General features: G+C 50.7%; 8 protein-coding genes across 8 annotated transcripts; 4 read left to right on the top strand and 4 right to left on the bottom strand.

Moving 5' to 3' along the window:
* Positions 1-8: 8 nt before the first annotated feature.
* SAICODRAFT_67096 (YVTN repeat-like/Quino protein amine dehydrogenase) lies at positions 9-2,133 on the bottom strand. Its single transcript, XM_019170282.1, has 2 exons — positions 1,822-2,133; positions 9-1,774 (listed from the first exon to the last, which is right to left on the bottom strand). Exons 1-2 carry the CDS (start codon positions 2,032-2,034, stop codon positions 41-43), a joined length of 1,947 nt encoding a protein of 648 aa, XP_019022288.1. The 5' UTR covers positions 2,035-2,133; the 3' UTR covers positions 9-40.
* Positions 2,134-2,413: 280 nt separating this feature from the next.
* On the top strand, positions 2,414-4,632 carry SAICODRAFT_31403 (NGP1NT-domain-containing protein). Its single transcript, XM_019167905.1, has 2 exons — positions 2,414-3,226; positions 3,620-4,632. Exons 1-2 carry the CDS (start codon positions 2,441-2,443, stop codon positions 4,511-4,513), a joined length of 1,680 nt encoding a protein of 559 aa, XP_019022287.1. The 5' UTR covers positions 2,414-2,440; the 3' UTR covers positions 4,514-4,632.
* A 1,227-nt stretch (positions 4,633-5,859) lies between these two features.
* On the bottom strand, positions 5,860-7,284 carry SAICODRAFT_31401 (alpha/beta-hydrolase). The gene is made up of 3 exons (XM_019167904.1): positions 6,909-7,284; positions 6,651-6,858; positions 5,860-6,600 (listed from the first exon to the last, which is right to left on the bottom strand). The coding sequence occupies exons 1-3, from the start codon at positions 7,258-7,260 to the stop codon at positions 5,979-5,981; spliced, it is 1,182 nt and encodes a 393-aa protein (XP_019022286.1). The 5' UTR covers positions 7,261-7,284; the 3' UTR covers positions 5,860-5,978.
* Positions 7,285-7,503: 219 nt separating this feature from the next.
* SAICODRAFT_83596 (methyltransferase implicated in translation) lies at positions 7,504-8,263 on the bottom strand (the record flags this gene model as incomplete). Its single annotated transcript, XM_019171331.1, has 2 exons — positions 7,602-8,263; positions 7,504-7,550 (listed from the first exon to the last, which is right to left on the bottom strand). The coding sequence occupies exons 1-2, from the start codon at positions 8,239-8,241 to the stop codon at positions 7,504-7,506; spliced, it is 687 nt and encodes a 228-aa protein (XP_019022285.1). The 5' UTR covers positions 8,242-8,263.
* Positions 8,264-8,385: 122 nt separating this feature from the next.
* Positions 8,386-10,051, top strand: SAICODRAFT_158097 (uncharacterized protein). Its single transcript, XM_019165582.1, has 2 exons — positions 8,386-9,881; positions 9,921-10,051. Exon 1 carries the CDS (start codon positions 8,465-8,467, stop codon positions 9,857-9,859), a length of 1,395 nt encoding a protein of 464 aa, XP_019022284.1. The 5' UTR covers positions 8,386-8,464; the 3' UTR covers positions 9,860-9,881; positions 9,921-10,051.
* A 1,075-nt stretch (positions 10,052-11,126) lies between these two features.
* SAICODRAFT_36531 (ABC a-pheromone efflux pump AtrD) lies at positions 11,127-15,562 on the top strand (the record flags this gene model as incomplete). The annotated part of the gene is made up of 3 exons (XM_019168510.1): positions 11,127-11,153; positions 11,426-13,329; positions 13,564-15,562. The coding sequence occupies 3 exons, from the start codon at positions 11,127-11,129 to the stop codon at positions 15,560-15,562; spliced, it is 3,930 nt and encodes a 1,309-aa protein (XP_019022283.1).
* A 595-nt stretch (positions 15,563-16,157) lies between these two features.
* Positions 16,158-18,711, bottom strand: SAICODRAFT_9167 (uncharacterized protein; the record flags this gene model as incomplete). Its single annotated transcript, XM_019171768.1, has 3 exons — positions 16,158-18,413; positions 18,470-18,552; positions 18,606-18,711. 3 exons carry the CDS (start codon positions 18,709-18,711, stop codon positions 16,158-16,160), a joined length of 2,445 nt encoding a protein of 814 aa, XP_019022282.1.
* A 368-nt stretch (positions 18,712-19,079) lies between these two features.
* SAICODRAFT_72779 (MFS general substrate transporter) lies at positions 19,080-20,898 on the top strand. The gene is made up of 4 exons (XM_019170795.1): positions 19,080-20,039; positions 20,091-20,460; positions 20,512-20,659; positions 20,710-20,898. The coding sequence occupies exons 1-4, from the start codon at positions 19,153-19,155 to the stop codon at positions 20,796-20,798; spliced, it is 1,494 nt and encodes a 497-aa protein (XP_019022281.1). The 5' UTR covers positions 19,080-19,152; the 3' UTR covers positions 20,799-20,898.
* The last annotated feature ends 2,609 nt before the right edge of the window (positions 20,899-23,507 follow it).

Raw genomic sequence — 23,507 nt, 5'->3', positions numbered from 1 at the left:
AGGGAGCAGCCTGGATTTCCCTCGAATTCAGCTGAATGAATCAATACCAGCGAACTTCAGCTATACCCGCCGCATTCCTCATCTCCTCCAACTCCTTTCTCAGTCTCTCATTCTCAGCAACGAGTCTCGCATTCTCGGCCTGTAGCTGCTCCATTTCGCCATCACGCTTAGAGAACTGTCTCAGAAGTTCGACATGCACTGCCTGTATGTCACGCCGCAAAATATCACGCATTTCCGTGAGCGCATCTCGCGATACTGGAGATGGTGCAACCGCAATTTGCGGAGGAGGCCGTGCTGGCGTCTCTCTACTATCAGTGCCAGACGTCGGGCGTAGATGTGACGGCATGGACAATTTGCTGTAGTCCTTGTCATTTGGGCTCGTCAACGCACTTTCGGTTCCCCTTTCTGCCTCCCACGATACGGACTTCTTTTCTTCACGTTCCAGGCCTATAGACTTCACTTCTTGCTGAAGGTCGTCTTCAGGGTTGAAGGCTATCGTCTTTGACGGCTTTCTGAGGTCTGAACCAGCCAATCCAGAGCCGGACCCTTTTTTCGGGGGTGAAGAGTCAAGAAGGTTGAGCTCTTCGAGTCTTAGAGCACGTAGCATGTCTTCTCCACTAGACGGCCGTGATCTTGCAAGACTTTCGACGTCATCGCTAGGTTCTGGCGCAGTTTCCGCACGGTCCCTGCTCGGCGTCTTTGTAGCTTGCAGTAAAGGAATTCGATCTAGGTTTTGACTTCGTCCGACACGACTGCTCAGCAAAGAAGATCCAATCAGCGTCGATTTTCTGGGCGAGCGAAGTGCTGTTGGACGACTTGGTGTGGACTCCATCCCTGAACTTGCCGCATCATCTTCCAGAGAGGTCCTGGAGAACACCGCTGGCTGTGCCTTCTTGACCGGAGAAAACATATCGAGATAGGCGGGCTTTGCTTCTTCCTGAATGCGATGCGTCCTCCTGCTACGTACATGCTGTTGAGGGCGGAGAGGTGCCTCGTCATCAGAAGCGCTGGTTCGTGAAGCACTTCTCGTCCTCATTTTTGCAGAGACACTGTCTGTCCGTCCATGCGTGCTCGTGTTTCGTGCGGTAGGCCGGGTGCTCGACCACTGCACAGATAACACAGGGTCGCCATTGCGACTTACGCTGAGGCTGCGCGGAGGCCAGTCCATGCTCTCAAATTTCAGTAAACGTCCGTGTACCGTTCCAACAGCGAGCGCTCCGTCGTCGTTCATACATAAGCAAGTAGCAGGTGCCCCAACAGATATCGTCCGTTCGACCTTTCGGCTTTCAAAGTTCAAGACATGCGCTGTCCCGTTCCTCCCGACGGTAACCACAGTATTTTGTGCATCAGGTGCAAACACCAAGCCGGTCAGTGTATTCGCCGGAAACAAGCCGTCAAAGACACATAGGTGTCGGGTTCGTGTAGTGTCGTTAATTGCGACCACCCCGTCGGCAAACCCCATCGCATATATATGTCTTCTTGAAGGATGGAAAGCAGCAGAGACCACAGGTGATGTAGAAGCAGGCACGAGTACATTGTTCGTAGTTCCAAGCACTGCATTATGGAGCTGGACAGTAGGTGGTGATGACGAGGCAGACAAGACGTATGTAGAGTCGGCTGATACGGCGAGAGCAGTGATCTTGGATGGATGCGCTGTGTCGGTGTGAGTGATCCTGTTCTCTAGGATGCTATATGTCCGGACAGCATTTAGCGGAGAGGAAGCGAACAGAATAGACCTTGAGTCCTGAGTGAATGCTACAGACGTGACCATCCCCTATGCAAAGGTCAGCGGGAATTCATTCGAGATCATAGCTCACGAACCGCAATCTCTGCATGAACGACGATCCTTGGGACGCCGCCCAAGGAGGCAATTGACAACCCATTGCGGTTCCCCACAGCAACTGTACCGTCAACTGCTTGTGTGGCACAGCAGACCTCATCAAATCCGTCGCGCCCCTGTGCCTCCGCAATGAGCTCTTGCAAAGCTTCAGTATAAACACCAACAGATGAAGGAGTAACTGCGAGAATCTGCATGAGGGTAGGGAGAGCTATGGGCAAGGCAGATAGTATATAGCTTCTTTCCGAGTTGCAGAGGTGTTGACGGCCTTGAAGGAGTGAATGCTGGTTTGGACCTCTTTCCAATGTCAATGTTTGGTTCGTATTCGCGTGTATGTAAGTTCACGTACCGGCCGTTGTCAGGGGGAACGACGGCGTCAGGGCTACCTACGGTACCTCATATTTTGCTAGTATCATTTTCATAACTTTTAGAACTAGAAGTTTACTTCTTCATTTTTCTGAAAAGAACTTTGCGATAAGCTTCCCACACGACACCTGCTTCGCCACAGACCCTCGCGGCTGAAAAAGTTGCAGGCTACGAACTTTTGCCCGCTTGAGAAATACTCCACCCTTTACCCTCCGATCTCATCAATTCATCTTCAAAATGGGTCAGGGAAAGAAGGAAGCCAATCGTCGTGCCAAGGAGACTGGCGAGAAGAAGCCGGGAAATATTAGGGTGAAGGGAGAGAACTTTTACCGAGATGCGAAGAAGGTGGCCAAGGTGAATATGTTTAAGGAGGGAAAGGCGGTACGCAATGCCCAGGGAGAAATCATTGAAGCTGCTACGTACCAGTCGAAGGAGATCCCGAAGGCGCGTGTCCAACCTGACCGTAGGTGGTTCGGTAACACTCGTGTGATTGCTCAGAACGCGCTGTCGGAGTTCCGTGAGTCTCTCGGCGCAAAGATCAACGATCCCTACCAGGTTTTGTTGAAGCAGAATAAGCTCCCCATGAGTTTGCTTCAGGAGAACACCAAGGTTCCGCGCGTGCAGATTGTCGAGACTGAGCCGTTCGCCGACACTTTCGGGCCCAAAGCACAGAGGAAGAAGCCAAAGATCATTGCTGGTTCGACGGAGGAGTTGTTTAAGGATGTTGTGGATGTCCAGCAGACCTACTCCGATAAGAAGGAGACGGAGCCTATCAACGCTCAGGGCATTGACTGGATTTCTGAGGCCCGTGAGCCTGTCTTCTCGAAGGGTCAATCGAAGCGTATTTGGAACGAGTTGTACAAGGTCATCGACTCTTCCGACGTGGTGGTTATGGTTATCGACGCCAGAGATCCGATTGGTACTCGATGCAAGACTGTGGAGAAGTATTTGAGAGAGGAGCAGCCGCACAAGCACTTGATCTTTGTGTTGAACAAGTGTGATTTGGTTCCTACATGGGCAGCGGTAAGTCATCCCTTCTTGTTGTGTTTTCGTCTGTGTCTTCCTTCCCCAACTTCCGCTTTGCGGATCCCATCGTTAAGTCAAGGCTCCTTTGCGCGGTTACTACGGCCTTTTGGCTACGGTGATTGCGGTCGACATCCTCTTCAGAGGGTGCGATTCTCAATCAGAGTGAGTCTGTTACAACTTTGGGAGATCGAGACCGGGTCCGCCTTAGAGTTCGTCCCGTCTTGGGACAGCTCGCTAGGACCTGTGAGATGCTTCTCTTGAGTTGAAAGTCGGATGTCCTCTTCGTGGTACATAGGTTCCGACTTTCTTAGTGATGAAGCACACATGCCTTCACAGATGTTCACATGCATTGCTCTTCCCTGAACGAGGTGCTGACTGTTATTTTCATAGGCCAACTGGGTCAAGATCCTTTCCAAAGAGTATCCTACGCTTGCTTTCCACGCTTCGATCACCAACTCTTTCGGTAAAGGTTCGCTGATTCAACTTCTTCGTCAATTCTCATCGCTTCACCAAGACAAGAAGCAAATCTCCGTTGGATTCATTGGTTATCCCAATGCTGGTAAATCCAGTATCATTAACACCTTGAAGAAGAAGAAGGTCTGCACGGTCGCTCCTATTCCTGGAGAGACCAAGGTTTGGCAATACGTTACCCTCATGAAGCGTATCTACCTCATCGATTGTCCTGGTGTTGTACCCCCGTCGGCCAGCGATACTGAGACTGACATTCTGTTGCGTGGTGTTGTTCGTGTTGAGAAGATCGAGCACCCTGCTCAGTACATGCCCGCTGTCCTTGGTCGCTGCAAGCAGCAGCATTTGGAGCGTACGTACGATGTTCGTGGCTGGAAAGACTCCACTGAGTTCATCACTATGCTTGCAAGGAAGATGGGTAGGCTATTGAATGGTGGTGAGGCAGACGAGAACTCTGTCGCGAAGCTTGTGTTGAATGACTTCATGAGGGGTAAGATCCCATGGTTCATTGCGCCGCCCAAGCCTGAGCAGGATGAGGGTGCTGCTTCTACCGCGAATGAGGGTGAGACCAAGACCAAGACCGAGACTGCCTCTGCTACTTTCGGTGCAGAGGGTGGTCGTCTTGGGGAGAAGAGGAAGAGAATCATTCCTGCTACGTTGGAGAAGGATGACGAGGAGATGGAGGATGCGGAGGATGATGAAGATGAGGAGATGGAGTCCGGCTCAGACTTGGACGCCGAAGAGGCTTCCGATGTTGACGAGGAGATCCTTGTTTTGGCAAGGAAGGCGAAGAAGGCAAAGAGTTCCAAACAGTGATGTGCTACATTGATTGACGATTTTGGTTCATGGGTTTCTGGAGTTTTGGAGTTTACTACTAGTTTGGGTATTGCAAAGCCATCCGATCTCGGCTTGCCACTGGATCTACTGTTTCCAAGAATAGATATGTTTGTCCGTCTTACCGTACGTGTCGCCCAAAGGCTTGTGGCCTATCTCCTCGTAGTTCTATCGTCTTGACCCTCCTTTCCGTGCACGCGTGGCAACAGTCATACCAAACACTGATCAACATAGATGAAAAGCTTAGCAAAACATCAGGTATCCTGTCAACTGGTATGTATCGCCTCTTCCATCACTTCCCTTTGCCTATAAGAAGGGTGTGTTACTACCAGAGTTCTCTGTGTGTTCCTCGGGCCCTTCACATGCGTGGGAACTCTTGCTAACGTGCGGGTTCCCACGGTATGTACTTGGTATGAATGGATCCCTGGAGTATCAAACAGTTCACAGATCCTAAAACGGCTGAAAAACACCAAGAACTACTGATTGACTATTACCTTCAAGCCTACTCTTCCTTGGCTATCAACGTCACTATAGCAGTGGATATGCATCGGGATGATCCTGACCCTCAACACTCCTCGGCAGTTTTTATGGTGTTCTCTGATCAGGATGGCTTTAGTAGAGGTACCTTGGTGGTTCCTCGGTTGGGTATTGAGTTTGATTTCCAGCCTGGAGATGTGATTGTGCTGCGGGCTTCATCTTTGTTACACTATGTCAAGTGTACGTGCTCAATCCTTAAGTCTTGACAGCAGATACTAACTTCACTTGTATAGAATTTCAGGGCACACGTTACTCCACTGTGTTCTAGAACAGTCATTTCGTTCATCGGTCCAGCAGTCAATGCCGAAATGGAAGTTGAGTTGGAGCGTGCCACGGCAGAGCTTGAGCGTGCATGTGCGGAAGAAGAGAAAAAGAAGTAGAAGAAGCTAGAACTTGAACGTGCTGAGGAGAACAGGAAAAAGAAGGCGGAAGAGGCGCGTAGGTATCGGGCGGCTGAGGAAGAGAAGAAGAAGCAGGAGCGGAAAAGAGAACATCAAGCGCGAGAGGCTCGCGAGCGATATCAGAGAATGAGAAGGAGTGATGGAGACAGCCGGCAGATGCCTAGGGAGGGAGACAGTCATGCCTCCAAGCGAGCAAGATTTGATCGTGATGCCCAGTGATCGCGGTTCAAAGTCGGTACGATGCACTCGTCGTATGTGACATGTCACATAGGTGAAAGTTTTGATTGATATATCGTATGAAGTTCTAAGAAAATATCCTAATTGCACATCCTAACCAGATCCTCCGGGTTCCCTGATCTAAAGATTTTCTCAAAAGCTGCGGATCACACACTCGCTGTAACGGCTTCCCTAACTCGTCCGCTGAAATCCCCGACATCTACGCCGGAGCTCACCGCGGTCCCGTAACCCTGCGAGTCAATTGAACATGCTACTCTATCAATGCCCCTGTCCTACAAAACACCCAATGCTTTGCCAAGTGCCATCAACACGCTGTCCGCCTTCTGCATTCTATTATGACCTCCCCAGTCCAGTTCCACATACTGTATCCGTCCTTCTTTTTCCCCTTCGCCGGCTTTAAACGTGTACACGGAACCACCACTGCCAATCGTTCGTTTGTCCACAAGACCCTTCGCAAAATCGGGCGCAACTGTAGGATCTGTATCATCCATAGCGCATGTCATATCTTGCCCGGCATGGAGAGACCCAGTGATTGCAGACTGGAACAATAATCGCGACGACGCATACGGGATATCCATATCGTAAACCGAATGCATAATCGTAATGCTAACATCCTTACCCCTCGTCTTCTCCGCGAAACTCCTTAATCTCGTCGCTGAATCCCATTTCTCGTAAAGGAAGTTGTTGATGATGAAGTTCTGGATGAGTGGGTAGACACGGAGAGGCGAGAGAATGGGGATGAAGCCGACGAGGCGGTAGGTTGTAACGATTTGGGTGAGGGAGGCGAACCCGCAGATGGGGAGGAGAGCACGGATGTATGTGCCTTGAGACGCTAGTTCGTTGGCGACGGCAATGGAGACGGCGGAGCCGAGGGACTGTCCCACGATGGCGATTCTGTACGAACGCGTTAGCATCCTGACAAGCAGACCCGAACACTTTCGTACCTCTCCGGGGCGACCCCATTCTCCATCGCCCATTGTACAGCAGAAATGCCGTCCGTAACCAGTCCTTCCTCACTAGGCTCACCAGTAGACAACCCGAATCCTCGGTAGTCAATCGTCAATACGTGAACATTGCCGGGAAGAAGTGACCATGTCCGGTATGTGTTTAAACGGTTATCGGTTGCTGCGATTGTTCCAGCTGTACCATGCACTGTACTACAATGTCAGCTTTGATTTCATCGTTTAACAAGCATTCAGTACTGTAGATAACCACCCTCGCTTCTGGATCATTCCTCAACAGCTCGGTATGCTTGGCATAATCATAATTCGGCGCCTCCAATTCTTCCCGGTGTGCGGAGTAGAGGTTAAATGGCAACACATGCCATGCGAAGATACGCTCATCGTCTGGGGTCTGAATATGGAACGGTCTCACTCTGCCGTTCGCAAAGCCATACAACTCTGGCTTCGTCAGATCCGCACCCCAAAATGGCTTCGCTCGGTGAAGGTAGAGCAGGTTCCGCTGTAATGCCGGCGACGTCAAACACAACAGAAACCCGGCATATAGCAGCCCTCCAAAGAATAGCAGCGAGTACCCTCTTTTCAGAAGACTCATATTTTCGAAGGTAATCGATACACCGATGACGATGTGCATCACCCCTGCATTCAGCTTCCTCGAACCACAAAAATACCTACGAGAGGAGGCCATCCACTATCTGATATTCTTATGGTCGAACAATATGGCTACGTCTACGCGAACATACAAAGTTGTGATTGATGTGATCGAAGAGACGGTGAACACTCGTGAGAAAGGGGCAAAGCAAGTGCTTGTCAGTAGATGTGCTTGAGAATAGATAGACTAGCATAGAGCAAACATTCGAACTGGGAAGAGCTCTTGCGGGAAGCCTGCTCCAATGTTAGGTCATGCGATTCGAACTAGGGAGAAGGGAGGGTTACCATGCTGCAAGTCTTCTTTCACGACCTTCAATCCGGCGTCCTTGAATATGGTCAACAGCGAATCTCTGGTTCTCGTCCAAGAACTGTCTTCCTCGTCTTTGACGTTCTGCCCCATGGTGATGTTCTCCTTGACGCAAATCAATCCTCCCTCCCTCAGCCCCTTCTGACACCGCTTGAAGAAAGCCACGAGGTCATCATCCTCGAGATGTCCAAGACACCACTGCGCCCATATCAGGCTGTATTTACTCTCTTCTGGTGTCCACTCTTCAAGACCTTTCTGAATCACAGTGACCTTTCCCGCATCCCGCTCTTCTTGCAGTAGCGCGCCGCTTCGAGCTTCCTCTGCGAAATTCTCAATTGGCTCAACCAGGTCGACGTGATCCGAGTACTTTGAGAGGAGACCCTTCGTTACGCGGCCGATTCCTGCACCGCAGTCTGCTGATATGAACTCGGAGTGGTTTTCAGCGGACTTGCGGGACGGCAGACGGGCGTTGAGTTTGGAAAGGAAGGCTATGGAGCCCTGGATGTCGACGCGGGGGACCTTGCCTGAGCCGTAGCCGCCTAGCATGCCATTGACCGTGGGCGGTACCGCATCCCAGTAGAGCCTTGCCTTTCCGTAGAATTCTTCCTTGTTCTCCATCGTAGGTTCAATTGATGGATGCAGGTCCAATCGATGGGTGGATCAATCGGCAGATGTTCCCTTAATTGCCAGTCTGACGTAAGTGTGGGATGGAGCGCCACTGACCCGACAAGTTGATGCCCTCCAGTCGACAACGTCACCATCGCGTAGTTCCATCTCCCCTATATAAACCCCCCAATTTCCCATACAATCAAAAAACCAATCCCTATACCAAAAACCCACAATGATTCTTTCGCTGGTTGCTCCCCTTTTGCTTGCTCCGTTCGCCGCCGCCGCTCCTCAGATCTTCGCCACCGCGTCTGGTCCCGACTCTTTGGCTCCTACCACTGCCTCGACTGTCTCCCCTCAGCCTTCCCAGACCGCGTCTGACTGTGTCAACTGCGTCACCGTCACCCCTTCCAACTCATGGGCTACTGAGGCTGCTACCTCCCAGCTCTCTGCTGCTTTGGCTTCTGCTTCCACCTACTCTTCCGCTTGGTGGACCCCTGGATCTTACGTTCCCGTCCCTACCGGCAGCGCTCTCTACGCTCCTCAGGTCTCTGCTCCAGGACCCAACGCTTGCAACAACTCTGGCGCCGAGTTCCCTGCTCCTCCTCCCCCTCCCGGAGGCTTGAACACCAACTCTACCCCTCCCATCTACCACCCTTACTCTGATGTCCACGGCTTCGACTGGCAGTCCATGAACTTGGCCTTGAACCAGGAGTGGATCGAATTGGACCTCTTCCACCACGGTTTGGCCATGTTCTCCGACGAGGAGTTCGAGGCCGCCGGGTTGAATGCTGCCGACCGCTACTTGCTCGAGTTCATGGCTGACCAGGAGGTCGGTCACGCTACCCTCCTCTCCAACATCCTCGGTCCTCGCGCTGCCAAGCAGTGCGTCTACCGCTACCCCTTCCACACCGTCGAGGAGTTCATCGACTTCTCTCAGCGTCTCACCAAGTGGGGTGAGTCTGGCGTCTACGGTTTCCTCGAGCACCTCGAGTCCCGCGCTGCCGCTCAGCTCCTCCTCCAGTCCATCACCACAGAGGCTCGTCAGCAGATGATCTTCCGTCAGTTCGAGGGTCTCTTCCCCATGCCCTTCTACTTTACCACCGGTATTCCCCAGTCTTGGGCTTGGACTCTTCTCCAGCCTTACATCGTTGAGTGTCCTCTCGAGAACCCTCACATCGACTTTGCCATCCACCCCACCTTGAACGTCTTGAACAACCCCAACGCTACCCTCTTCGGTGGTAACGCTTCCGTCTCCACCAACACCACCGCTTTGTCGTACCCTGGTCGCGAGGTTGTCTTCTCTTGGGATGCTCCCGGAAAGGTCGCTGGTTACAACCAGTCCCAGGAGTTGTACCACACCACCGGTAACGCTACCTGCCCTCCTCGTTTCGCCGCTTGGGTTTCCCAGTTGAACACTACCTACACCCCTCTCTACGACGTCAACATGACTTCCTTGACTGCTCGCACCCGCCAGCCCGGTGGTTACGTCTTCCCCAACACCACCGATGCCATCGTCAACGGCTCCGTCTTTGTCGTCTTGACTGACTCTGACCCTTACGTCACTCCTCACAACTTGACCATGATCGACCCCCACGTCGTTGCTGGTCCTGCCATGTACGAGGCTTAAGCGTCAAGTCAACGTTATAGACATTGGAAAGCGAACTGGCTGGTTGCTGTTTATGCTTGACAAAGTATGCAAGCGGACGAGCATACGGCTGGTTTCTGTATGAGTATGAGTATGAGTATGAGTAATGAGTGTACTTTGTACTGATAGCGACGGCCTGTTTTTTCATGGACTTCTTCGTGTTTGGATATTAATTTCTTAATCCTTTTATACCAATTTCGTAACCTGCTCCTCTCTCCTCGACTTTCCCACGACTCCTCGGTCGCGCTTGTCTACGCTGGTGATATATCAGCCGCGCACGGCAGCAAGCTACCCTTTACGTGAGAAATGGGGCCAAGTCCTTTCTCGTCACCTGCAGCACCCATGGTACATGGCTCGGAGGCACCTAACGACACAACCATTGGATATGGCCCGTCTCAAATTGAACATCAAGTTTTTCCGTGACGTGGTGACTCGGATCACACAGCGGAAGCAGGTTCGGTTGGTGAGGGTCGAGGCGACGGTCGAAGAGAGTGGATGATGCGGGTTGACAAAGTACTCTCCTACGCTTGGCAATAACTGGTATGTGGTGCTGGGAGGACTTGCTTTTACAAACCTACGGAATCCATACCACTGGAACAGTACCATCCATTCATCAACAGCGATCATATGCCCAGTTTGGGTTGAATACGATACAAGCTGTATCAGCTGAAGTGATCCACAATGCCCGTATCCGAAGCGCTCCGCAGCGGCCGTTCACAAAGCAATACATGTAAACGGCCGTATACTAAGCGTTCCGGCACGGCCGTGAACGACGAACGACGACGACGACGACGATGAGGGAGGTGGGTGATAGTCTACTGCTGTGTGCAAAATTCTTGACGCGAAATGCAAGTGCGCGCGAATAGCAAAACTTGGAATCACAAAGACCCTTCAAGGTGAAGGAGTGCAGGTAGAGCGTCAAAATGATTGCGTTTATCTTTGGGAACGATGCAGTGTCCTCACTTTCGGGCAGTTGAGCCCGCGCGCACATGGTGGGGTGCTTGCAGCATTCATCTCGGGGAACAATCCAAACTGAACAATACAAACACGACCAATGCTTCTCCGGTACACCTTCGTACGCCCGAAGCCGCCCGTTAACAGCATGAAATCATGAAACAAAGGGCTTGATATCTGATACTTGTACGCGATGCCTTGCGCCGTAGTTTCGCAGTCGCACATTTCGTACGACGTCGCGACATCGAATTCGAAGTCATGGGCGGTAAACGCTCCTACAGAACCTCGAAATACCATGCGTGGAAGAAGAGTTCGATCTCGGGTCCGCTGGCGGATTCGAGGCTTGAAGCGCATTTTCGGGATCGTGGGTTAGGATTGGTTGATTTGCCTACCATTCCGCAAAGTCCGGATACGTCAACTGGGGTGTTTAGCGATGTGCCGTTTTCGCCGACGGATTCGGTTGCGCCGATTGTGAGGGACAGTGAGAAGGATCGGGTTACTGTCGAGATGGATGTGGTGGAGGGAAGTGAGGAGGGAGAGGAGGAGGAGGTTGTGCCGCCGTCGCCGACTACTTCGGAATCATCTACACGGCAGCTTCCACCGCCGCCGTTCAAAGCCATTTTCTACTTCACCGACAGATCTGATATGATTCCGCTGCTTTGCGCCGTGGTAACTGCGACACTGAACGGAGTTCTGATGCCGGTCATGACTATCCTGCTCGGTCGCATCTTTAACGGCTTTTCGCTCTTTTCCATCGGCCTGATCGACACCTCAGAGCTTACGAGTGAGACGAACAAGTATGTCACCGGCTTCACGGTGTTGGGTGTAATCAGTCTGTTTTTTGGATGGCTCTTCATGGCCGCTTGGCAAGCGTTCGGTGAGGCTCAGGCTTTTCGAGCGCGTATGAAGCTGTTTGAGGGTTTGGTTGGGAAGAATATGATGTGGTATGACCTTCGAGAGGAAGGCGTGGGTGGACTGACTACGCGCTGTCAGAAGTTGGTGGAGGATCTACAGACATCGACTTCGTTTCCTCTGGGCTCAATCATTCAGTCACTAGTTACCTGCGTTTTGTCTCTAGCTGTGGCGTTTTGGCACTCTTGGTCGTTAACGCTTGTTATCTTGGCTTCGATCCCATTTGTGATCGTTGTAATCACTGTCTTCACGCCGCGATTACAGAAACATATCGAAGAGGAGAAGGGCTATCTATCCAATGCTTCCAGCATCGTGAGCAGGGCTGTTGCTGCGATTACCACCGTCAAGGCCTTCAACGGGCAGAAAGGTGAGACAGACAAGTTTTCAGGCGTCATTGCAAGCGCTGCTCGCTCTTACCGAGCTTTATGTAATGTCTCCGCTTTCCAACATGGTGTGATAAGATTCATTGTACTGGCCATGTTCGTGCAAGGCTTCTGGTTTGGATCGTATCTCGTCAGGAAAGGCAAGTTCTCGTCAGGTGATGTTATGACGGTGTTCTGGTCTTGCTTGACAGCTTGCAATACCTTGCAGAACATCTCCCCTCAGATGGTCGTCCTCGAGAAGGGGAAGGCCGCGGGTGACGAATTGCGTCGTCTGATGGAAACATTGGACGAGGAAGGAAGGCGTATTCAACCGCTACAAGGTGGTGTACAACTTGATACAGTGCATGGCGACATTGAGTTCAAGCATGTAAGCTTTGCATACCCTTCAAGACCTGACCAGCTTGTACTCGACGACGTCAGTGTCTTCTTTCCTTCTGGCGAGACAACGTACGTCGTCGGCTCGTCGGGGTCCGGTAAATCCACATTGACCGCCCTTCTCCTCCGGTTATACGATCCTGCCGCCGGCAACATTCACATCGATGACAATGCAATTCAGACGCTCAAGTCGTCTTGGCTATATACGAACATCAGCGTTGTTCAACAGCAGAACGTGCTCTTCCGTGAGAGTATCTTCAAGAACATCGCCTTCGGCAAAGGCGGATCTGGATTCATGCATGTCACGCTTGATCAGGTCAAAGAAGCTGTGCAGATGGCGTTACTGCAAGAAACAGTGGCCAACCTGCCAGATGGTCTGGATACCCTCATTGACGAAGGTAGCTTGAGTGGAGGTCAGAAGCAGCGAGTCGCCATTGCCCGTGCTTACGTTCGCGATGCACCTGTTCTCATCTTGGACGAAGCCACCAGTGCGTTGGATTACATCAGTCGAGGACTCGTGAACGAGGCGATTCGCAAGTGGAGGAAGAACAAGACTACAATTGTCATTACGCATGACATTTCGCAGATCAAGGAGGACGACTTTGCGTATGTCTTGAAGGGCGGTAAGCTTGTGCAGGAAGGCTACCGTCATGAGCTGATGGAGGATGAGCATGGTCACTTTTACAGCCTTGCTCAAGGTCGTGGGGACAACGACAAGGAGACTGAAGACGCGGATGATTGGAGTCAGAAAACGATGACCCGGGCGGGACGGCCGGGCTCTCGTATGGGCATGAGTACGTCGAAATCGGAGCCCAATGTGGCGCACCGGTTATCATCACTTGTAACAAGACCGGGTATGACTACATCGAGGTCGCAGCCGCAGCTTGCACCCCATGCGATAGCTAGCGCTTTCGTCGGAGGGTCGAGGCTAAGTGTCCTCCCGACTAGCTGGATTCAGTCAAGCATGAAGACATCCGAAAGCCAGGCCTCGACCAAGGCACTGAACAGGTTGAGTATGACCCCACGACCGTTAACCATGCTTGGTGGAAGTCAAATGGGCAGCATGAACAACATTTCTGAGGTGGTTAATGACTGCGTCACTGCTTCTGCAGATCTACTGAATCTTGGGACAAATACAGGGCGATTGCGTGGTGAAGAAATGAGGGAAACGCGATTGAGGAATTCAGTGAATTCGGGCATTCTCCTGGATCAGCATGACAAACATACCATCACTGAGAAATTCGTCGAGGCGAAAAGGTCTAAAACGAAATCCAAGTCGATTGTCAGTATCTTTATCACGGCTTGGCCTTCTGTGAAAGAGAAGGTTGGTCTTGTCGGTGGTTTCGTAGCCTGTGTGGTGAATGGATTTGCCACTCCCATCTTCTCATTCTGTCTTGCAAAGCTCCTCGCTACCTTTATCTCCTCTGCTGGAGACTCTTCGCAATCTACCAAATGGTCTTTGGCCGTACTTGGAATCTCTCTGGTTGACGGACTCTCAACGTACGCCAAGGTCTATCTTCTCGAATCCGCAGCTCAGTCGTGGGTTGATACAGCTCGTGTGGATGCTCTCGTCAGCGTTCTAGCCCAGGATAAATCGTGGTTTGACGACAAGTCGCCTGGTACGTACAACAGCGCAGCTACTATTTCGCAGTACATCATCAACGATGCGGAGGAAATGCGCAACATTGTGGGTCGCTTTGCTGGAGCCTATATCATTGCTGGTGCAATGGTTTTGCTCGGTGTTGTTTGGTCGTTTGCTACTGGTTGGCAACTCACGGCCGTTGGTGTATCTTTGGCACCAGCAATGTACTTGGCTACAACACTCTATACATGGATAACAGACAAATGCGAAGGAAGGTGCAAGGAGGCTTCCACCAGTGCGGGTGGGGCATTACACGAGTCCGTGTTCAAACTTCAAACGATCAGGGTCCTCGGTCTCGAGGCGTACTTTAAGAACCGCTACGATAGATCGGTGGATGCTGCACGTATGGCCGGTATGCGCAAATCTTTATACACCGGCATGGGTTACGGTTTATTGGAAGGTATGGAACACTTAACGAAGGCTTTGATGTTCTGGTACAGCGGGGTTTTGATTGCGAAGCATACCTACTCTGTCACTACGATGTTGACAGTTGTAACGCTCATTCTCTTCTCGTTTACCACGGCATCGCAGACCATTGGCATGGTGCCGCAGATCAGCAAAAGCAAGGAAGGTGCGAAGAATGTGCATAACCTCGTCAATCTTCCCCGAACATCGCAGGAAGGTGTTGGAGAAGTGCGTTTCCCACTGCGGGGCACAATCAAGTTTGACAACGTGAGCTTTGCATATCCATCAGGAGATACCACCTCGCCAACTAAGCCGCAGCTCGCATTACGCAACGTGAGCTTCGACATAGCCCCTCAAGAGACAGTTGCTATTGTGGGGCTGTCTGGATCCGGCAAGTCGACTATCATCGGGCTGCTCCAGCGCCTCTATCGCCTGCCAGATATGGAGTCATGGGGAAAAGCCAGTATCGACGGCTCTTGTATTGGGTCGTTAAACACGGTTTGGTTGCGGAGCAAGATGGCCATCGTCAGTCAGACTCCCATGTTGTTCGATGCGACAATCGCAGAAAATATTGCATATGGGCCGGATACGTATGACCAAACTGATATCGAGCGAGCCGCAAGGGCAGCATGCATCCACGACTTCATCATCTCTTTACCAGAAGGTTATGCCACTCGCCTGGGCGCGGACGGCGGGAACCTTTCTGGAGGTCAAAAACAACGCATAGCTATCGCACGTGCTCTCGTTCGTGATCCCCGCATCTTGATTCTGGATGAATGCACAAGTGCTCTGGACTCTGAATCTGCTTATTTGGTTATGCAAGCCATTTCTTCGTTTGTCAAAAGTGCTTCACGTACAACTGTCATTGTTACGCATAAGGAGGATATGATGCGCATGGCGGACAAAATCATCGTCATGAAGAACGGTGATCTGGTGGAGTCGGGGACATTTGTGGAGCTCGTTCGAAGAAAGGGCGAACTTTACGGATTGCTTAAGGCGAATCATGGAGGTTAGTTAGAAAAGTAGAACAACAGCGCCAGGTGTACCTAAATCCGGATGAGCACGGATGAGCAGTAACACAACGGAATAATCAAGTTTGGGAGTATGAAGATGAATTACCACTATCTAAGACGGCGGGTCTACAGAACTATCCGCCCTCTCCTCGCGGTCGACCGGTTCCTTCTTTTTTAACCAACCACATCACCGATCGACAGCGCAAGGGGGAAGAGAGTTCAGATCCAGGTTATACGGGTCGTCATGGCTCATATCACAAGTCCCTACGGGCCCTACGCAGCTACTACTCTCAGTTGCAATATAGTTTGTGGATGCAGGTCCCACCACGGTGCTCAAGGTAACCACCAAACCGTAAAATTCAAGCAGTCCAGGGATGGATACCGTCGGTAACACCCCTCCCGCTACGCCTGGGCCTCTGAATAGATCACATTGTGGATGAAATGGTCATTTACAGGGCGTGCGCAGGGGCGCATGCATAAACTATAGTGCAACTGAGAGTAGTACTGGCGCGGTGCCTCAACCAATTCGTTCCCAGGTACATTTAAGTACAGTACATCCTATGTGGACTCCAATACATTGGGTATCGACATTTAACCTAACGCTTCTTGAACTTAAACTTCAAATCGTCCTCGTCATCACTGTCCTCTTTATCGCTATCTTGGGGCATGAACAGAGGTGGTTTCTTTGTAATGGTAGATGGCCCCGAATCCGCCGATAATGCCTGAGTATTCCGCGACGTAGATCGACGATAGGAGAACTGTGTATCATCCTGCATACTGTTGTAGTCCCCAGCCGGTGACGCCTGTTTTTGAGAGCGGGCGGCCGAAGATCGAACTGCACTCTTGGCTGCTCTGGGCGCCTCGCCGGCCATCCAGTAGCCGTCCCCGATCCCAAAATCCTTCGACTTGTGCTCGACCATACGGACGAACGATGTAGGCCCCGTAGGAGTGACGCGCTCAGCCCTTCGGAACTTCTTATAATTTGGTCGCCCATCCCACTCTGGCTTCCACCGAGAACTCCTCTCTCCACGTCGCCACTGATCTCCGCCAAGTCTAGTAGGATCAATCTTGAAATACTCCACCGTGCCCATATTTCGTAGCCCTTCCATGTCCTTTATGCTTTGAAGGAGGTCTTCCTTCTCGTTTTCGGCCGCGGCTTCCTTCTTCCTCTTGGCTTCTCGTGCCACAGCTAAGATCATGTCATCAGGTTTATCATCGGCCTTGCGTTTCTTGCTCTTTCCACTGGCTGCATCTTGGGTTTCTGGTACGGCTTGCGAAGGTGCAGCCTGAAGTTGCGGCGTCGCGGAGCTTTGAGTCGCTGCCTCGCGTAATTCCTGTTCGAGTTTGCGTCTTTTGAGGGCTGTCGCGGCGGGTGCGATATCGTAGTCTTCCTCTTCTTCTTCTGCGACAGGGCGCGAACGCTTGTGAGGCATTGGCGTATTTGCTATACTCTGAGACGGAGCTGGCTGACTTGCTGCTTGCCCGGCAAGGGTGCGAGACATTTGGGAAAGGCCAAAGATATCATCATTCAAAGGTGCACGCTGACTTTCAGCAGCAGCTGCTTTGCTTTGCGTCGCCCCAGTCGTCCTTTGCGAAGCCGCGCTAGTACCCGTTCTTTGCGTTAATGGCGGTTTGAAGGAAAACAGATCATCAAGAATATCAGACGGTTTTGTGGTTAGTCGCGTTCTGACTCTCTTGTTGACTGGACCACCTTCTTGTGATGTCGGGCGCGATGCTGGTGCTGAATCGGGATCATCGACTGGGGCATCAGCGGGTGGTAATGTTTGGGGAATCGTTGAGACCACGACGTTTGACGCCTCAGTATCATTCGCAGCTTGCTCTTTGTCTGCACGTGTAATGGTGTGCCTTGGAAGAGTCTCCACAATCTGCACCTGGGCAGCATGTGAGTCCGTGCCAAGAGGTGCATCGCGCTTCCCACGGCTGCTATGACTGACGGGGGCTTCCGCGATCGTTTCTGGAACTCTGGAATCCTCCGTGTTAATCGTACCACCTCTTCTCTGCGCACCAAAACCGGTGTTCTCGACCTCCATGGGTCTGACTAAGATTGACGCATCTCCAGTAAGGACAGCATCCAGGAACTTGTCCTGTGTTATTGTTGCTTGACAGATGATTTTGGCTGCTTCTTCTGCAAGTTGGATTTTGTCCTCCGCTCCAACTGGAGATACAATCACGCCCTTAGCGTGTTTGTTTGCGAAAGCTGCTAAGTCTTTGGCCGTTGCGGTATTGCCAAGGTCGTAGAACAATGAACGTCCCTGGCCTGCTTCGATAGCCTCACTCAGTAGTCCATGTTGCCTCTTGTCGCAGAAGATGAATGTGGAGTTGTGGAAGACAGATTTTCTCTCTGGCCGTGGGGCAAAGTTGTCTGGAGAGAATAAGCTATCTTGATCCTCGACGGCGCTCGGAAGGTAATTCAGAGGGTTTGGCAGGTTGAAATCGACGATTATAGACGGAATACTCTCCAGTATGACGTCGATGTAAGTGGGAGAAACCACGTACTTCCCATCGATAAGTGCACGCAGGACCTTTCCAGTATTGCGCTTTGCGGTCAAGATATGGGTGGTCTCGGCATTGTATTCCTTGGCCACCTTGATGTCATAAGGTTGCAGTCTCTGTTGTAAAGCTTTGGTCTCTGGACTCTTCAATCCTGAGGGACAAAAGACGATAGGGATCCATCTCATCCGAAGATCTTCATGACACTTTCCGACATGCAACACATGAATGAGGCCTTCCAGCTTGACCGTACGTCCGGTGACTTCACTCTCGTCCAGTCTTGTCCCAAACTTTGAGCTAAGGTCTGTTACCGTGATTTCGGACCGTTTGGATGGTTGCGACTAAAGGCGCTTGTGGTCAGTCAGGGGGTAAAGTCGACACTGTCATTCCTACTCACCACGTCTCCCTCATTCGGCACGGCAATGGTGATCTCAAGATGGGCCTTCGATACCGTCTTGTGCTCCACAGGAATGTCCACCTCTACAGAAGCAACCTTTAGCATGCGAAATGGAGCGCACAATGAGGTAACGCACGGTTTGTCGCACTGGGACGCCCAAGCCTGAAGATCTTCCCAGGCTGTAGCCAAAGGAGCTTGCCGGCAAAATGGCCACCGTCTGTACCTTCGAGCACCCATACCATGTTGTGATCCTGGGCTGTATGCTGAACTGTATGCTCCCGTATCTCGTCTCTTTGAGTTCAGTTCAGTATACGCGCGCGATCGTACGTACGACATCAGCCCTGCATGGCTGTGCAGCACCGGCGACGGCCATGACGTATGGCGGGTCCATAAGTCGTCGGTTTTCTCCAGCTCGTATGTTTTTGTTTTCTGGCGATAGTAGAGGGTATGCTGTTCTCTGGGGAAGAGGTGGAAGGTTCATCGACCGACTTGGTCATCGCCTAACCTGGACGACTTGCGCACGGACGAGCACGGATAAGGTGTGCCGAAATAACCTACCGTCGCCCTGGCTACCCGGCATGGATTACCGATCCTGCTATGGAAAAAAATGGATCCCTCGAACATCCCAATTACCATAACGAGCTTCGACTTTTCTCAGACGGTTCAGGTCAGCGGATCCGGCCATGTCGTATTATCAAGAAGACCTCCCTCCTGTTCCACCGCCGGATACTCTCACCGGCGACTCTACACCTGTCGGAGCAGACCATTTGTCCGAGAGCAAGGACGTTTTCCTCGTCGAGTTCGAAGGTCCCAATGATCTGGACAACCCCAAGAACTGGCCTTTATCTAAGAAGTTGCGCACCGTGTTTCTCGTGAGTATGCTCACGGTGAACCTCACCTTCGCATCTTCCGTCTCAAGTGCTGCGATCGAGTACGTGAAGGACGATTTTAAAGTTGGTCACGCGACGTCCAATCTGCAAACAGCTGTGTTCCTGTTTGGCTTTGCTTTCGGAGCCCTTCCCTTGGCGCCTCTCAGTGAGCTATACGGCCGTGCACCTGTTTATTCCGCCACTCTTCTGATTTCATCACTCTTCGAGTTAGGCGGCGCCCTAGCTCCAAACATTCAAACTCTAATTATCACCAGGTTTTTCGCCGGTTTCTTTGGCGCTACACCGCTTTCAAATGCGGGTGGATCCATTGCCGACATGTGCACGCCGTCATTGCGTACCCTGATCTTCCCCATTTTCGCTAGCTGCGGTTTCCTAGGACCTCTTTTGGGCCCAGTGATCGGTGGCTGGATCTGTCAAGAGGCAGGTTGGAAATGGGCCTACTGGGTTACTTTCTTTTGGGGTATGGCAGTTTTGGTGTTGGTCGTCTTATTTGCACCTGAGACGCTGGCAGATGCGATTCTCAGGAAGAAGGCAAAGGCGCTTCGTAAGGCCACCGGAGATTCGCGTTACCATGCAGCTGCAGAATTCAGTGAAGACCAGACTGTTGCTATGTTTAAGACTGCCATGAGTCGGCCCTTCGTGTTTATGGTCAGGGAACCGATTATCATCTTCATGACATTGTAAGTGAACTCGAAGAATTGAGAGCACGAGCGATCTAACATTCTCTGCAGGTATATCTCTGTCGCTTACATCGTCTTGTTTGGTGACTTCGAAGCATATCCTCTTATTTTCAGCGTTTACAACTTCAATACCGGCGAAGTAGGCCTTGCTTTCATTCCCATTATCGTTGGCGTTTTCTTATGTTGCGCTACTACCCCGTTGGTGTACTGGCATGAAAATCGCACGAGACAGAGGCTTGGCACTGATATCGTGCCTCCGGAAACTCGCCTGGTGCAGCTTATGCCTACAAGTCTGATGATGCCCATCGCTTTGTTTTGGCTTGCTTGGACATGCTATAGTAGTGTCTCGTATTGGAGTCCGCTGATGAGTGGTGTTCCTCTGGGCTTTGGATTCTTGTTCGTCTTCATCGCTGTGTATCAGGTAAAGCATCACATTAACTTGACGATTCGCGATACCTAACCTGCTATGTAGTATTGTATCGACAGTTACGGAAAGAACGCTTCATCAGCTCTGGCCGTCCTGACCTTTGTCCGCTACAACGCGAGTGGAGGATGGGTTCTTGCAACTACCCCGCTTTTTACGCATATCGGAAATCATTGGGGGGCGAGCTTTTTAGCCTGTAAGTTTCCTACCTTCTCGAGATTTTATGCCGAGCTAACAATTCCTCTGTCCTATCTGTCGCAATGATTCCCATCCCTTTCATTTTCTACAGATACGGAGCGCACATCCGGAGTTGGTCGAAGTACGCTGTACGCTAGGCCATAGTGTAGGCTTGTGTTCCCAAGCCACGGCCACGTTTGGATGACACCACGAGGGCGCAGGGCTTCGTTCGCATACACATCTGAATCTTCTGAAATCCAATATCATAGACAATATATATACTTACTAGACATTAATACTTGCACTCGTGCATACGAATGCTCCGTTCCGTCCAAATAGCCCCTACGTTCGCGAAAATCAGGATTTACTAGGTCAGGTTTAATCAATCTTTTTTTTAGCTTGGAAAAGCCCAAACATACCCTACAAGGTGATAAAATCATGGATCAAACACGATTTCTCTCAGGCAAGTTTGTAATCCACGTCACAATCATAGATTACTCTAGCGCCAGATCATGGCGTGGGTTCCGTTACTCAGAATGTCCATACGGTCCTAGGAATCATGGATTACAAAATCCCGTTTAATCCATGATTTGTATTGGGGGTAGTCAATCCTCTACAAAATTTACAGCGAATGAGATTATAATCCAGGGGATAATACGCTAAGGTCTGACCAACCCTTACAAAACATAGACAGATTATTTTTTCAGCAGGCATGCTCACGTGAATACCCATGGTGGTGAGTTTGCCTCGAGACAGGCTGAGCAACGTGGCTACGCAGATCATGCGCAGACCCTGAGTGACATCTGCATGAATTTCCTAATTGGGCGCATCCGCTCGCCCTAGGCGATTTTTTTAAGCGATTATTTTTACGACCCTGCCCGTCGTTCTCGTAAAAATAATCGATGTTTATGCATAGTAGCCATGGCAACCGCGCGATTAAAACTTAAGTGATTATTTTTTGTAGAGGATTGACTACCCCCATTGTGAATGAATTCACAATCGTATTCTGGATTTCACAAACCACGATTTTGTTCAGTATAATCCGCGATATAATGAAGCATAATTTACGATGAAATCTGATCTAGTCCTAGAGAAATGGTGGGAAAATGCATTATGATCAGGACAAAAAAACGAGATTACTAGGTAAACACATTGTATTATGAGTAGCATAATAGAGCTACAGTAGCAATAACTATGGTCTTATACCTTAGCATGTAAGCAACTGCTCGATGATGTACAAGCAACATCATCCATACCTGGCCTTGAGCTTTGCTGCTGATGGAGACCCATGAGAACAGTGGTGTATAGCAAGTTCCCAAATATATCTCAAGGCATATAAATGTTATTTCTACAATTTCTGAGGTATTTTGCTGCAACTTTTCTTTGGCAGTGATCCATGATTTTATCTGGAATTGTAATCCATGACATTTTTTGGGGGTTTATTCCATGATAATGTCAAGGATCGTAATCCATGATTCTGTCTGGGATTTCTGCCAGTATAGTAACCCACAATGGAGTGCGTAATCCCTGTGTCATCCCAGACCCTACGAGACCCCCGAATTCTACCAAACACGATTACAAAACACGAATAAAATTATCCAGTATCACGAATAGAGTTGTTCGAGTTAGTGTGATATTCGGGGCACAATCTAAATTGACAATTCGTCTTGAAAGTAGAATTTTTCATATGATTTACCACCACTACACCCCTACGGACCTGCCAGTTCTGGTTTTCAATTCAGACCTGCTCATGGAAATTCCATGTTCTGGAACGTGAGACTTTTTCCTCATGGAAATTCCAGAAGCGAAAACCAGAAGCAAGTCGTGGAAAAACCAGAAGCAAGTTCCAATTTCCATGAGCGGGTTCTGTAAGTTCCATGAGCGGGTTCTGTAAGTTCCATGAGCGAGTATATTACCTGAACTGCGTTCCCTAACGATACATAATGGTAGACCCATGCTACGCCCACCTCCTCCGAGCTCCTGGCCGCCTTCACTCAACGCACAACCCCTGCAACAACGACCTCAACCGGTACCCCCACCAACAACAACGACCTCGACCTCCGTCAACGCACGGCTCCTCCCTCCAGCAACGACTTGAATCCACGGCAACCAACGCACGACTTCGAACTCCATCGACGCACGGCTTCTCCATCCATGACAACGACCCCAACGTCCTCCGCTCTCCTCGCCAATCCTACTCACCAGCTCCGAACTTCTCAATCGTCAAAGGCGTCATTGACCTGGAACTTCTGCTGAGACTGCGAAAGGATCTTAGCACGACTTGCGTTCCTCTCCGCAGTGAACCTCTTGACACGGTCCTTCTGAGCTCCAACATTCGCACGATGTGATTCTCCCAGAGGCGATGGTTTCGCAGCTTGTTGCTGTCGCAGTGAAGCATAGGTCCTTTTGACGGTTCGTTGAGGTTGAGGTGGGGGAGAGGCAGGCGTTGGCTGAGGAGCACGATTGTAAGGTGAAGCTGGTGTCGGGTCAGGGGCTCGAGTAGAGTTGGCGATGGGGGACGTAAGTAGCTGTGGATGCAAGTGGCTCTTCGTTGGAGCCAGCCCTGCTCGACGTAGGGTCAATGCATTTCAGGGAACGTGAGACTTTTGCTCACGAAAATTCCCGGTTTATCTTCGTGGAAATCCCATGATATCTGCCATGAATTTTCTATGATAGCGCCTGATTACTTCGGGCTTCCCCCAAAATTGATTTCTAGGAGTCTACCTGCATTCTCATAGCTCACTACAAGGTGCTCTGAAAATCTTGAGTCTTTTGTGACAAAAGATGTGTCTGGGCAACAATACACTTGAAAGGTCAGCTGGGTGTGAGTTGCAATTGTCTGAAATGCCCTAGGAATTCAAAGGTCA

Source organism: Saitoella complicata, assembly GCF_001661265.1.
Source record: "Saitoella complicata NRRL Y-17804 unplaced genomic scaffold SAICOscaffold_21, whole genome shotgun sequence".
Classification (NCBI taxonomy): Eukaryota; Fungi; Ascomycota; class Saitoellomycetes; order Saitoellales; family Saitoellaceae; genus Saitoella; species Saitoella complicata.
This window is presented reverse-complemented; position numbering and strand designations above follow the sequence as displayed.